A 16041-nucleotide genomic window follows, 5' to 3' on the forward strand; every position below is an offset into this window, starting at 1 on the left:
GGCACCCCAGGTTACAGGTGACACAGCTACTCATTAGTCTGGATTGTACCCTAGTATGTCACAACTGGTCACTGACTGGCTTTGCTCATTCCCCATAACTTTCTGCTAACCCTATCAATCTCACTGTACTTTTCTGAGGACTATGTGCACCCAAATCAGAGTACAGAATTTAGTCCAAACTTACCATAGATATGCGAGGATGGATATGGCCTACTTAATGGTGGAAACATTTATAAGATGAGTTTCTAGCTATACACACTAGGTCACATCCATATAATCTACCTAGCCAGTTTCAGAAGAGAATATGAAAAATTCTGTCCTTTCTATCTTCTGTCTTCAACGTAAGAGGTAGAGGAATGAGGGAGGGAGTGCAAAGAAAAGGACATTTGACCAATCCTACTATGGATGCCTGGTTTAGAACCTATTCATGACCATCCCTGGAATAGGAGGTTCCCAACAGTCTTACTTTTTCTGATGCAATTAACTTGTCAAATAATTCCTAATGGAAATTCTGTTCTCCTTGTGTCAACAATTAGTTTAACCAATTTCCTTTCTCAGTCAAAGTTCCCTTTGTAAGTAGGCAATTACTCATTCTCTAGTCATTGAAATAGTGGGAGGTCCCCTTGCTACTAGAGCTTTTGATCCTTATTTAGCTGTGTACAAGACTGATCTTCCGTTGGACATTTTGAGCGCAGAGTGTCCCCCTAGGTTCCTCTCAAGAAGTCTGAGTCAGGTTTTGTCTACACTGGAACCTGAATGACAAAACTTTTGTCATTCAGAGGTGTAAAAAAAACACCCCTCCAAAGGGCAACAGTTTTGTCAACGAAAAGCCCAGTGCGAAAAGCGCTTTGCCAGCAGAAGAGCTCTCCTGCCAACAAAGCTACTGCCGCTCATAGAGGGTGGAAGTTTTTTGTCAGCGGGAGAGCTCTCTCCTGCCAACAAACAGTGGCTGCACAGCATACCCTTTAGCGGCACAGCCTTGTTGCTAAAAGGTGCGTAGTGTAGACCTAGCCTTAGAGATAAAGCTTTGAATTTTTAAAAGTTGAATACTCTCCAATCCTAACTACTTCTCCAGACTGACGGATGACCTGAGATGGCTACCCAGCCTTTCAGACTAGCTTCCACAATAAACAAGTTTTCAATGGAATTTGAGATGACACACAACATACCTTTGTCTGCCCACCAATCTAGATACTAGAAAACTGATGAGATCATCAGGGGTATATAATCTAGACACTCTCTCTCTCAGGAGAATCTCTGAAACACTCATGAGAAACCATAATCAAGTCAATACCTCTAGACACAAAAACATCATTCCTAGCAAGTGAAGGAATTCTCTGGCGGTTAAACAGGATACTGAAATGGCACTCTGTATCTTGACATGAGTTTCCCAAAAGCAACAGCTTCCTCAGTAATACCTTCATTCCCAACTGGATGATCCTCTAAAACAATAATGGTATCCTTTCAATTTTGTCCATGACTGTGTCCCTAACAGCCCCTCAGTGCCCACTGGCAAAGGGTTCACTGCCATGTAACAGCAACTTCTATCAACCTGACAAATTCACTACACCTTGTTGTCATGACATTTATAAAACATGTCATGTAAGATACCAAATGAAAGACAGTGACACACCGGTCATTAATATCACTGTGAAATGTAGGCATTAGCACTGTATAGAGAATTATGGATTCTTACTGATATTATGCTTTAAAGTCTGTAACTAAACAAAGGGAGAAACAGGTTTTCTTCCAGACAAGAGGGATGACAGCTACCTCCCTGTCTCTAATGTAAATTGAACATGGTGATGCCAGAGACAATGGACAGTTCATTTGCATCAGGGTGAAACAGGAGGAGAAAATTAACATGAGGATGTGAAATCAGCATGGGAAGATACTGGAGTCTGAACCCCAGGGGGTTATGGTGGCAAAGACAATAAGCCTTGGGAATATAAGCAGCAGCAAAAAGACATTTTGGTTATCCATTACAGAGAGAACAGAGGTAGTGCTCTTTGCATTCCATGAACAGTGGATCCCAGACTGTGAGAGTTGTTGATGCTAAGAAGTTGCTGAAGGTGAGAAAACTTCCTTAGACTAGGATTGTAATCTGTTAAATTTTAGTCAATAGAAAGCATAATTATATTTTTGTTTTATTTGTAGCCATTTTCTGTTTCTATTATCTCTGCTTAATATCATAATCTGTTTTTACTAATAAACTTATTCTTGTTTTATTATAAATTCATCTCTGGGCTGGTATATTAAAGCGAGGTGTGCATCTCCAGCTGAGCCACCAGGCTGCGTATTCTGTCTCTTTGGAGACAGACTTGGTATTTCTGTGGGCAGCCAATGACAGGAGCCAGATGCTGCAGAGACGCGCTTCTGGAGAGTTCGGAAACTGAAGTACACACTCAGGGATAACCTGCAAGGTAAAGTTAGGACGGTCAGAGTCTAAAGGAGTTTGTGGCTAATAGACTTGGCAGGGAGCTGTCACAGAGCAGTACCAGCAAATTCCTCTTTTGCTAAGGCAGTGGGGTAACAGGGTGACTTGCAGTTCTGGATGCCCCAAGAAAGCTTCACAAAGACTAAACTGTGCTGCTGTAGAGAGAGCACTGTAGATTTTCTGGCGGATTCTAAGTATGTGTTGTGAACTGCAGCGATTAAAAGTTGTCTTTTTCTGATTTTGTGCTGTGTTATCTTAATCATACTTTTTAGCTGCTGCATCTGATGCATTACTCTCATTTTAAATTATCTACAGAATCACCCAAAATGAAAGCATTAGTTAAGACCAATGATTTTTTTGTAGGGGCTTGTGTAACTGTTTGTTGGAACAGATGAGGATTGGAATAGATTAGAAAAACAAGAGGAAGAAATATAGACTTAGAATTAGATAAAGCAATTATTTTAATATTTAACTTACAGAGGAAATAAGAAGTCCCAGTCAGGAACAAGACACCATCCCTGCCCTAGGGAGCTTATAGCAAAGTACATACAAGAGATGGGAAGAGGATACAAATATATATAGTTTTATACCCATTTACATTTCCAAATGTTTTCAAATAAAGTATAATTACTTCCATTTTCCAAGAAAACCTGTTCATTGGGGGAACAAAATTACCCTTGTATGAATTACCATTATCTATTTCAAATGTAAGGTTTTCTCCAATCACAGTGGCTGCCCAGGTGGGATTCTCTGTCTCTCCTATTGAGAGAGAGAGACTGTGTAGCCTGATGTTCAGGGTGCTCACCTGGGAGCGGGGATACCTGGGTTCCAGTTCCTGCTCCATTTAACTACAATATTTAATGGCATGCCTGGTTCAGACATTTTTACCAATGTTGTCTCCTATATAGAGGCTAGCTGAATTTTTTTTGGCCAAACCTTTTTTCAATGAAAAATGCTGATTTGGGTTGACTAAAAATATGTTGTGAATTCATGTTGATTTTGGCAAATTGTTTTAGCTGAAAAGAAAATTGGAAAAGTCAAAACAGTTCATTTTGACAGAAAACATTTTGATTTTTTGGGCTACATTCATAAGGGTATTTAGGCACCATTCACAGACCCACAGCCGTGATGACCGTCTAGTATAGCATTGCTAACACTGGTAAAGCTGATTTTTATATATATATTTATTTTAAAGTGTAGACAAGGCCTGGGAAGTAGCGGGATCAAAGTTTACCTAACCATCCAGGCCAATGGCCCATTGAAATGCTTGCTTCATGGCAAAAAACTCTTATTTGTGCTGTCTTCACTTGATTTCACTGCAGTGCATGTGAACAGCTATCTGAAAATTCTCTCTGTCCCTCATTGCAAAAAAGGACAATTCTGAAAACATGTCAGCCATTTCCTGTCATGACTACAGAACAGAATTTTTTCATAACCTTACAGGGCAATATTTAATGTGGCAGAAAATATTAAAAATTGTATCATGAAGTTCAGTTTACTGCTGTGCTGCATACAAGACTAATTTACAGCCTTGTATTAAGGGGGGAATTTTAATTAAATTTCCATTTGTTTTTAGGAGTTTGCTGATAAAAGAATGTGGCGATGGATCTACTGGGTGTCTCTGCAAGATGAGGATACAATTTTTGTTCTCATATCATGCTAGAAAGTTAATATTTAAAGGTTCTGAAAATCAAACCCAGAATTCCTTGAAAGACCCTCCCCCTTCCTGCAAGAAAGATATAAGATGTCAGTACTGCCATCTGATAAATCAGGAGTAGGCCAATACCTCTGAATTTTAATTTTGGAAGAGGTAAGAAAAGGAGAATGGGGAACCCCCTAACAGGAACTGGAGAATACATAAATAGAGTATGAATTTGCATGTTACAGCAAAGTAACTGGATAATTTTACCCATATAACCTTGGTTCAAGTCCCTGCTCCCGAGTGCAAATTCAAACCTAGGTTCCCCACATTCCAGATGATTGCCCTAATCAGTGGGTTATGGGCATAAAAGGAGTACCACCACCACTGGCATTTGTTTTGTTAATGAGGCTTTAAATCCCCCTTTGTGTCCAGATTTCCCTGTCTTTTATTAAAGAGTTAAAAATGCCTGAAATCAAAACAAAAATGTTTTGTTCAACCTAAAATGAAATTGTCAGAGTTCTTCATTTGCTTAAGATTCTGAAAAGTTTCAGTTGACCTGAAATATTTTTTATTCCACATTTTTCAGAACTGCCAGTGAACCAGTTATTCACACAACTCTTCTGCTATATACCTGGACTTAGAAATTACCAGGTCGTCTATCACTGGTACTACTATGGGTCTCATTCTTGCCAGTGTAGATTCCTCCTTAAAGTTCAGAAGGACACAATCCTTTTATGACAGATTGGTAGGCATGCTGTATTAAGAAAAGGTCCTTTTATTTTATATTGATTTTTCTGCTTTCAGGCAGGGATTTGGTTTATTGGTAAAACTACTTTTGTTGGGGTTTAGCATGGGCAGGAGCTAAAAGTTTGCTGGAGGCGGACTGTTGCTTTGAAGTACATCTAGCATTCCACTCCTCTACCTGTAGAGAGATAGGAATACCTTTTGTTTTTCAAGACACAGATCATGCATTCCTTGTGGTATAAAGCAATTTCTTTTAATATTCTGCAGTGCAATTCATTAATTCCCAAAGCTGCATGTTATAGTATGCTCTCTGAACAAAGCTAAGTACTTTCCCTTCCAGGGCTGTTTTGTCTTCTAAACGTATCCTTCCTGGATGCGTCTTGCATTATTGTGTATGCCCTGGTTCCATTTAATAAACACACAGTATTAATCCCTAGTTCTTTTGCTTAGTTTGTAATTGTAGCATTTATCCCCACTTTAAAAATTCTGGATATGGATTATTATTGTGCAACTTCTATCCAGTCTTGAGTGGACTGAAAAATGGAATAAATTTATGAGTTAAATTAATAAAAATGCGTATTTTCTTTTTGCTTCCACTGTACTTCAGCACAGTCTTAGTATATTCTCATCACTATTTCTTCTAGCATTACTTACAAAAAAAAATCTGTCAACACCTGTGGTCTGCAGAACTGGAATTGCTGACCGTCCCAAGGTAGAGAGAGGACAAAAATATGTAAGGTAGAGCCTTTTCCATCAAAGGGCACCTACTCCGAAATTCTCTTCCCTTCTCTATATATGCCAGAGTCCACCTGCAGCACCCATTAGAGTGCTGAAGGCTTGCATAGTGTGTTCCACAATTTCCGGAAGGTTAAGGCAAAAATTCAGGGCTTTTTGTTTCACTTTCCAGTGGCTTCGGAATTTGTGGAACCTGTTATCCATTTTGAAATTACTTACAAAAAATAATGTATGTTGGCCATAAGCCTTAATGTGTTGGTTACATAAAAAGTTTAAACAGTTGGGTTGATGGAACTGCATGAGTATGAACTCTTTCCATGTGAAAGGGGACAGTTCTTGGTGGAGGCCAGGTAATAAATGGACAACAAGGAAGGAGCACAACTGTGGTCGCATAGCTGGTGATGTCAAACTTAACAAGTTGTAAAATGAACAGAGAAAACCCTCACCTGTTCAGTAGCATCCGATGAAAGTTTTTGTTTTTTCTGAAGGGACATCAGCCTATCTCACATCCTAGCATAGCTAAGTTCAATTCACAGTGAAGGTGCAATTCCTTTTTAGCACCTCTCATCAGGTAAAATAAATAAATACATTATCATAGTGGTGGCATTTTGCAATAAATCAAAGGACAAAAATGAAGCAAAAGGGTGAATTCATAGACTCCATCATATGAGAAACCTTCAATTGCAGAGAGAGAAAGTCCAACCTGGAACACATCAAGGAGGATAGATGAGTAGCATGAGAAGTTGTGCTCATCTGCATATGGTTCCCAGGAACCACTTCTAGCAGCCAGGGATTGCTGGTGAACGAGGGATCCAGTCATGCCACCTATAATGGTGTCGGAGACACAAGGTGGCCCAGAGGCAGCAGAGCCAGCCAGGATTCCTCCACAGATGGCTAGTTAATCTGTCTCTTTGAGCACCACAGCAGTTAAAAGGAACCATAGCAGATTGAAGAATCAGCCAAAATGGTTACATGGGAATAGGGGGTGGTGGGTCGGAAGGCCCCTGTATACAGTGCCACGAGGGGGCATCTCTAAGGGACACCAGAGCTGACCCAATGGATACCACTGAGGGAAAAACTTTCCGACGGTGGTGCACATGGCGGGCACACACCTACACTATAATGGACACGAGCAAACACTCAAAGAAGAGTTAGGGGGTTCTGCTCACACTGCAAAAAAACAAATACTATGCCAATGAAAAACAACCTCTGGCAAAAGCAAAACTTAAATATCATGGTTAATAACCTAGTATTAGCCATGCACAGTGTGGTCAAATCATATTTTGAGACGACCGTGCCAGTAACTGGTAAACTCAGTGTTAAGTTATAGTGGGGACTAAGGCCTTAATTTCACACTAGCCCAGCCATCCTTCCACTTTTTTTTAGTGGTAATGGCCAAGAAAACAGTTACTTGTTACAGAATGATCCAAAAGCTGTTCATCTCCTACCATGTTCTAATTGCAAGTTATAAACTCGAAAAAGCAAAATCTTCTTTAATTTAAACTACTGCTACAATGGATAAAAATCTAGAAACATGCTACATTAAATTGCTAAGGGAGGTAAGGTATCCAGCAAAGGTCTTCAGAATAAAAAAAATAGAATAGGGTCTCTCAATTAGAGAAGTGGCACTCTGAGCCTATGTGCTGGCATGCCTACAGTTTTTTTTAAATGTCTGGCAGGATGTTTTACAAACTAAACTCAGCAAGCTTACAATTCTACCAGAAGGTGCTTCAGATGGTTTTGCTAATAATTTTGATCAGCTGAAATGGGGGGGGGGGGAAGAGAGACAAAAAACATTTATTTGGCTTTTCAAAAAAACCTGTCAAATCTAAGCAGGACCATTAACTGCCCCCCTGAATACCCTCTCCAGCCAAGATAAAACACCCTTTTTTGGGGGGGAGGGAGGGGGAAGAGACTAAAAAGTAGTTTGTAAAATTAGCCTTTGTTTCCAAAACTAAGTTTGGTCATTGTTTGTGCATTTTCCTCACTAGAAGGAAGTACATGTTTCTTCAGAAAATTCATTGAAAGCTGGCATTGCTTCTACTGCAAACATGTAAGTGCTAACCACCATATATTGGCTTTTGTTTTAATAGCCTTTTAACCAACTTTGTTAATGGACTGAATGCAATTTAGATATGGAACTTGGCTAAAACGTAGCTTCAATTGGCTATTAAAATTTAAGAGCCAACTAAGATAGCTAATTACAAAAAAAAAGCTCCAGTGATAATGCTAAGCAGAATTAGTAATAGCAAATGACAGTCTGTCTAGTCTTATTCCCAAAGGGAAAGAAACTCTTAACTGAGAAGTCAACCAGACAATGTGCAGAAAACCTAATTGCATTACTGGTATTATGGCATCCCAAATCTGGCAGCTCACTGGGACAAAACAGTGAGTAAAGTCTGTCAAACTCTACTCACGAAAGCAACTGACCCTTTTGTACATACCAGCAGATTCCAGGAATTATTTCATTCTGGATGTCTGACCTTACTGGGAAATATTCCTGTAAAACAACCAGGAAAAGGTAAGACCATCAAGCTAGCACCATCTAAAAAAAATCCTGCATCCATCCCAAATTAGATTCTCCCTCCAGATATTTTACATTACAAAAAAAAAAAAAAAACCCAACTATCTGTCTGCTAAATGTTCAGCACTAAAAGAAGAGTTCTCCGCTTCATTATCGATATCCTCATTCAGTTGAAGTGCAGACTAGTTCTCCTGTGAAGATTTATCATGTATGGTGGCCACTTTGAAACGTAGGTAGTGGAGTCTTTAACATTCCCTACTCAAGTGTCTCCCTGCTGTGCCTGTAAATGTCAGTCCAGTTTTTTCACGGCTGTGCGCACAGATTAGAAACAGCAGGAGAGCTTGGGAGTATGACTACAATGCCAGTAAGGACACTTGTCTTCATGGCACTGCTCAAGTGATTCTTGGAATGTAGGACCCTGCTGTTTTCTAATATTTACACACAACTGGAGTCATCAAGAGCAGTTAAATGCAGTCTAAAGGCAGCTTGCTTCCTTTGTGTTACGGGTTTTACATTCAAATTGCATGTCAACAAAAACTACCACCCTACTCCTTCAACTAAGTGGTATATTTTCCCCACCTTTTTGCCATCCAAATGTAACTATCACACTATTTCATCACAATCTTCCACTTAGCTTTCCACTGCTGTTGCCCACACTTTATACATCATGTAAATTCACACGTAGCACCTGGGGAGATTCTTGACCTCTGATCGTGCTTTTGCAATGTAGTTTTTTTGTGACCAAACAAGAGCAGAGAAAGCTTAAGAAGCCATTCACCTGGAGTCTAAAGCACCTTCACTTCCTAGAACACTTTGAAATAACCACCTCACCTCAGAGGCCTTTCTTTCTTGTTACCAAGAAATTAGCACAAACTAAAATATCTTCATAAAATGTCTTTGTAAATGTAAGTTTGGTCTTGGTTGTTATCAAATGGAAGCACGGGTCTTGACCACTGGGAAAGTATGGAAGAGATCTTGCATACCAGTGAAGTTCACAAGTGTTTCATTCAATTTTTTAAAATGTTCAATAATCAATAAAGAACAAACGCATGAATAAAGCTAGCTTTGCACATTCAGATATTATAATTTATATTTGCTTGCCTGTAATATTTCTCTGGAGGGATTTTTGAGTGCTGTGCTTTTGAATTATTACTTTAGCTTTCACTTTAACTTTTGATAGCAAACTTTAGTTGGAAAAAAGATTGAAATGTAAAGGCTGCCATAGCCTCTTGCCTTCACTTCTGGAAAGAAGCTCACTAGACAGACATTGAGGGGTAAAATCTGAGGTAGCCAAAGTATTAGCACATGGTGGTACTATACTTGGAAATATACTAGCCGTATTTCCATAATCCCTATGCACAGTAGAGTCCTAGGAAAGCCTCATGTTTATTTCCTCCCTCACGCATTGATAATGCCAGAAGTGAGAAGGCAGTAGGTGTTCTTCCACTGGTCTATTTAAAAATCTTATTTTAAACATTAATTTCCTTGTTTAAGAAGAAAATCTGGTGCATCACCTAATCAATGAACACTTTGCACTTTGTGTGTTAACATACCCATTTATTTCAGTGTGTGGGATACCTGGATAACTACTTTATACAAGCATTTAAATCACCAAGAATAAATTGGCGATGTACAGTATGGTATTTCATTTGTTCATAACTACTACTTAAGCAGTTTATCACACCACCATTTCCTTCTTGAGAACTATGTCCAGGCCAAATTAAGACGACTTTTTTGAATTGCCTAAGTGCAAAAAAGTGTTAATTTTCAGTATGGACCATACCCATTTATTCAATTTTTCCAAAAAATGCCTGTTGGGCCAAGAATTACCATGAGGAAGTTCAGCATAAGAGTAGTGCTTTTTACAAAAACTGGAATTTCAAATGAGAATGTCATCTCACCTATAAGCAAAGGTAAAGCATCATTCTGATGTGAAAAGTATGAGACCCAAGTTTTTATTAGAAAAAGGTGTCCAAGTAGAGAAAAAATTGAATTTGTACCCTTTCTTGCTTCCCTATGATATAAAAAGAAAGCCTGAGGTGTGTTTGGTTACTGGGGGCAGGGGAGGTTACAGAAATTCTGGTCTTGCCTACTCACCCTCCTGGAAGACAATGAATAATTGGAGAACTGATACAAAGACAAATACCATTCAAATGAAACTTGATTAAGTAAAACTCATCTATATTATTTAATTCAAACACTTCAGAAATACCTGAAGAGATGTCTCTGCAATGATCAAAAATCCCTTTCCCTCCCCTCCAGTTAATGCTATGTCCATATTTCATGCCTCCAAAAAGTCTTCATGCAAAAACAGGGAAGACCAGATGTGACATTGCTATTTTTAAGATAACAACAAGGAGAAAAAAAAATCATTTGAATACAGTTTCAGGTTTTCTTGCTACATCATAAAGGAGCAAAAGAGGCACAATTTTCTCTTCTCTTCAGGTTCCTTCAAAAGCATAAAATATATGCAAATACTAAAAACAACCTCACTTCAAAACTTGAAAACTTCTGCATTTATGGATAGTATTTTTGTACATGGAGTACACAAATACACTTTAATAAAACATTTATTCTTCCAAACAAGGTACAAACTGCAGCATAGCCATTTTTCAAATCCTCTAAAAATAAACATTAAAAAGAGAAGCAAAGATTACAGTAGCCAAACAAAGCGAAGCAAAGAAGAGGAGCACATTATTCTAGTTCTTCTACTTCTGGACTCTCTTTCTGGTTCTTCTGCCTTTCGGTGAACTTTTCTTCAGTGTTTTGGTGGCTTCTGAATCTGTAGTTTTTAAAAATAGAATAAAATTAAAGTACAGTATCATTACACAGTAAAGACAGCAGGAAAGTTTTATGAGAAGATAGTTTATATTATTAGCATTTTAAAAGCATAATACTTCAAATTAGTTTGCATCTACTCTACAACTAAAGAGCTCCCAATCCGAGGCTGTGGGCATCTTTGATAATCTCTTTAAAAATACACAATATACACTTAAATACAACACCCACATTTACTCCCTGACTCCATCAGTTACTTCACAATCTTTCGGTAACTGCAAAGGTAACAAACATTGCCATCCAAACAGGATTTAAATTTCCTGACAAAATTCTTTAGTTTCATTTTTCTCCTTCATAAAAAGCTCAGTCTTATATGACAAAACAGGCCAAGATGTTTTTCTCAGGCAGAGGCTCCAGCTCCTGTTTGAAGTAAAGCAGGAAGCAAACTGGACAACCTGCCTGCCACGTGTAAAAGGAGCAGAACTTGATGCAGAATAATTTCTGACACCTTTCTTCCTGATGGAGAGAGGTCAGGAGCCACACACTCGTGTGTGCCAGTGGTAGTCACATGACAGGAAAATAAAATAGAAGAAAAATAAACGTAGGTTGCTTTTTTCAAAAAAACAGAGAACAACCAAAATCTGTATTGTTTCAGCTCCTTAGTTTCTACTAATGCCTTATCTTACATGGTATTGCCTTCTTCCCTGGAGTTCCTACAAGAAATGAACTATATACCTCTGGACCTTTTAAAAAAAAAAGCAGAATTATCCACTTTGTCTCAGTTCCTCTAACTGCTTACTGTTGTGTGTGTGACTAACCTAAGTCGAGCTGGGCTTCTGTTCATTGGAAGTCATCTTAAGAGAATGGCTGATTGCTCACCAGAAGAAGCCAGTGTTATCAAGTAAAGTGGCTTTGTCACCCCTGGAATTACCCAAATGGACTGCCATACTGGATCAGAGTAGTGGCCATCTATTTCAGTAGCCCCTCTGCTAACTGCCAGTAGCAGCTGCTTCAGAAGCAGGTGCAAGAAACTCTGACATGGGAAATTATGGAATTACCTGCGCATATGAATCCTTCCTTCCTAACCCCCCTCAGTTAAAAGTTTACTTAAATCCTTGAGTTTATATCTCTTCCAAACTTTACAAAATAATTGCCAACATTTTCATTAAAATGTGTGTCTAATCTTTTTTTTGAAGCCTACAAAGCTCTTAAACTTAATGATTATCTTGTGGCAATGAGTTACACAGGATGAGTGTTCTATAAAAAACACTTATCGATTTATTGCCTTTCGGTTTCACTGAGGTTCTTCTTACTTTTGTACTGTGGTGAAGGGTAAACAGCAATGCCTGAATCGCCTTCTGGGGGCAGGGGGAAATAAACTAATCTTCACCCTTTCAGTGACTGATACTAAAAATCCCATCCCAGATTGAGCTGAGCAGCTTCCTTAACGTGCAACATTCCATTCTTCAATGAAAGAAGAAAGAGAAATGGGATATTTTCCTTCTGCTCAAAGGAAGGGCTGGATGGATGGAATGCTGCAAAGAGAATCCATTCATCCATATCTGAATATTAGAGAGGGCCTCCCAGCAGGAAGATGTTAATTGGAAAAATAAACTTTTTGGTTGTAGGGAGAAGATGCATGAGTTCTCAAGCTCCCCATTCATGAGTTCAGTTCTCAAGGATTTTTAAAATCAAGCAAAACAAGGAGGTGGGAAGAAATTTCTTTGTCATGAAGTCCTAAATATCTAAGAGCCTAAAAGGGGATGGAGAGGAGAGGAACACATACTGACATAAGCGTAAACCTCATTGTCACAAAAATTAAGAAATTTAACATCCAAGAATGTACCTTGCTGCAATATTGTTGAAGAAACTGCAACACTTTTCCTGGAAATACAGCATAGGGAAACTCCCTGCATTGACAGTAACAACTCAGTGGTGTAATGAAAGCTGCTCCCAATCAGGGGCAAGGTGTCTAGAAGGTAGATTGAACTGAGCAGGCCTGAGACACGCAATCTTACAAAAGGAGCCATTTTATGTGCAAGAGAAGGCCAGATGTGCGTATCACCACACATTCTGTTCTCTCTGACACAGGGGCAGCGGGCACTTGCAGTTAAGCAGCAAAGACTGGGGGAGAGCTAAAACCAAAGCAGCACTGGACCCAAAAACAACACCAGAACTAGACACATCACTAAGACTGACCAGCTGCAATCAAATCAATAGGGCAGAAGGAATAAAGATCTGTGGTAGAGCCCTTTTTCCTTTAAAGAACAAGAGTTAGCCATGTCCTCTGTTCTAAATTAAACTGAATTAAGCCATTAGTGTCTCAGAGAGCTCTTAGAATAAGAGGACTGATAGAAAACCTATTTTCCCAAACATACAGAGTAAACAGACTCATATATTTCATATACCAGAAATAAACTATTGACTAATTTTTTTTCTATAACCATATATTAAAACCAGTTTTCAATAAATATATTTACCAATTTTAAAATGTGTATGGATGACATTAACCAGGAAAAACTACAAAAAAGTGTTAAGAGTTTTATACTGACTCACGGGAGTCAAACACCCTTCTCCCACTTACAAGGATCTTTAATGTAAGACACCCCTTACACCACGGGCTTTTTTCTCTATTCAAACCATTCTTTTAACTCCTCAGATAAATTCGGATCAGGACATAAAAGAAAGAATTGTTTCCTATCACATTTAAATACAGTTGGTGCAGAATACAGCAGACAGTTTGTTAGAAAGTATCTCTTGCAGGAAGCACAATATTCCTGTGCTCTGCAACTTAGAATCATAGAATGTCAGGGTTGGAAGGGACCTCAGGAGGTCATCTAGTCCAACCCCCTGCTCAAAGCAGAACCACTCCCCAGGCAGATTTTTGCCCCAGATCCCTAAATGGCCCCCTTAAGGATTGAACGCACAACCCTGGCTTTAGCAGGCCAATGCTCAGGCCAATGTTCAAAATATTGAGCTATCCCTCCCCAACTTGCAGTGGCTTCCTATTAATTTCCAAATGTAATTAGAATGTGCTGGTTTTAACCTATAAAGCCAGATCTTTTGAGGCACTACAGATTACAACCCCACAGGTTTAACTGTGAGGATGCTATAGATGGGGCATTCTGAGTTAAAATCCCTTGACTGTAAACTTTGCTTCCTGCTTCATTTTGCCAAAAACAAAATGTATTGACTATCAGGCCATGCTGCAAGGCCCTTTTGTTCTGAAAGACTTTTTGAGGAGAGAGAAGGGAAGGACAAAATGGGTGCTGGGGAGCTAAATCTTTTGGACACCAGTCAGACATTGCTATACTGATCAGGCCAATAGAATGTCTACTACTCCTGTATCCGGTCTCTGACAGTGACCAATACCAGGTGTTTCAAAGGAAGCAGCAAGAAACCCAGTAACACACAATTATGGAAAAGATTTGTCCATTTAAGGAGTTTCTTCCCACATCCCATGAGTTAACAGTTGGAGCATGCCCTTATATAGAGAGATTTATATTGCTATTTTTAAAAAAGGAAGCAAGCAGAGCTAAGGGCAGACCCAAAAGAGAAGAGGATCACATGATCGGCCTTCCACAGTAACTTGTGGGACACCAATAGTCTCCAAAATTCATGTCCATATTATTTAATGTTGAATAAGTGTAAGTCTTGGCTGAATGAAGAAAAACTCACCTAAAGGTCCGTGAGACAATAATCTAGTACTTATTTATGTAGAGCTATGCTTCACAAAGAAACCAAAAGCTAAGTTCCTTTTAATTGAAAGAGGCAGTTGAAAATGCTAAGAATATTTTTAGCTTCTCCACAATGGCCTTGTCTTCCTTGAGTGCACTTTTAGTACCGCGATCATTCAAGTGGCCCCACTGATTGCACTTTAAAAAAAATCTTTGCTGTTAGTTTTTGTGTCTTTTGCTGGTTGCTCTTCAAATTCTTTTTGGCCTGCTTAATTATACTTTTACGCTTGACTTGCCAGAGTTTACGCTTTTTTCTATTTTCCTCAGTAGGATCTGACGTCCAATTTTTAAAGGATGTCTTTTTGTCTTTAACTGCCTCTTTTACTCTCTTTAGCCATGGTGGCACTTTTTGGGTGCTCTATGCTTTTAATTTGGGTATTCATTTAATTTGAGCCTCTATTATGGTGTTTTAAGAAAGTTTTCATGCAGCTTGCAGCCATTTCACTTGTGACGACCTTTCAATTTCCATTTAACTGGTTCCCTCATTTTTGTGTAGTTCCTCTTTCTGAAGTTAAATGCTACTGTGGTGGGCTTCTTTGGTACTTTCCCTCCCATAAGGATGTTAAATTTAATTACATTACGATTGCTATTACTGAGCAGTTCAGCTATATTCACATCTTAGACCAGATCCTATGCTGCACTTAGGACTAAATCAAATGATTGCTTCTCCTCTTTTGGGTACCAGGACTAGCTACTCCAAGAAGCAGTCAATGTTGTTTAGAACAGTGCTTCTCAAAGCCGGTCCGCCACTTGTTCAGGGAAAGCCCCTGGCGGTCCGGGCCAATTTGTTTACCTGCCGCGTCCACAGGTTCCGCCCATCGCAGCTCCCACTGGCCGCGGTTCGCCGCTCCAGGCCAATGGGGGCTGCCGGAAGGGTGGCCAGTACATCCCTCGGCCCACGCTGCTTCCCGCAGCCCCTATNGGCCTGGAGATAATTTGTTTTGCCTTGTATGTCTCTATGGGCATAGGATAGCAAGCTGAGGTCATCTACATAGTCAAGATCTTCTAACTTCTGCCTGAAAGTCCATCGTATGCCCCTCGTTATCCAATCCACTACTAGTAAAGAGATCATGGGTCATATAAGGCATCCTTATCTGATGCTGCTAGTAACCTGTAATGGCTTAGTCAGTTCACTGTTCTGTATTATTTAGCATGTCATATTTTCACAGCAGCTCTGAATGATGTGGCGATTCCATAGTGGCATTAATTCCACAAAATTGATCTATTTGATCTGTATACGATTTCTCCTGTCTATCATCATCTTGAATCTACTGTGTTCTTTATTCTCTCTAGAACAGGGATCGGCAACCTTTGGCCCACGGCCCGCCAGGGTAGGCACTCTGGTGGGCCGGGCTGGTTTGTTTACCTGCCGCATCCGCAGGTTCGTCCGATCGTGGCTCCCACTGACCGCGGTTCGCTGCTCCAGGCCAATAGGGGCTGCAGG

General features: G+C 39.5%; 1 protein-coding gene across 2 annotated transcripts in view; it reads right to left on the minus strand.

Annotated features, from left to right (window-relative positions):
• Positions 1 to 9622: 9622 nt before the first annotated feature.
• The window catches only part of VRK1 (VRK serine/threonine kinase 1), a 44605-nt gene continuing 38186 nt past the window's right edge, over positions 9623 to 16041 (minus strand). For both annotated transcript variants that reach the window (XM_034768895.1, XM_034768896.1), the window contains one exon: positions 9623 to 10864. In XM_034768895.1, coding sequence (XP_034624786.1) covers positions 10777 to 10864 — 88 coding nt within the window. In that variant the 3' untranslated portion in view covers positions 9623 to 10776. The remainder of the gene's footprint in view (positions 10865 to 16041) is intronic.

This window comes from Trachemys scripta, chromosome 4, assembly GCF_013100865.1.
Source record: "Trachemys scripta elegans isolate TJP31775 chromosome 4, CAS_Tse_1.0, whole genome shotgun sequence".
In the NCBI taxonomy this organism is placed as follows: domain Eukaryota; kingdom Metazoa; phylum Chordata; order Testudines; family Emydidae; genus Trachemys; species Trachemys scripta.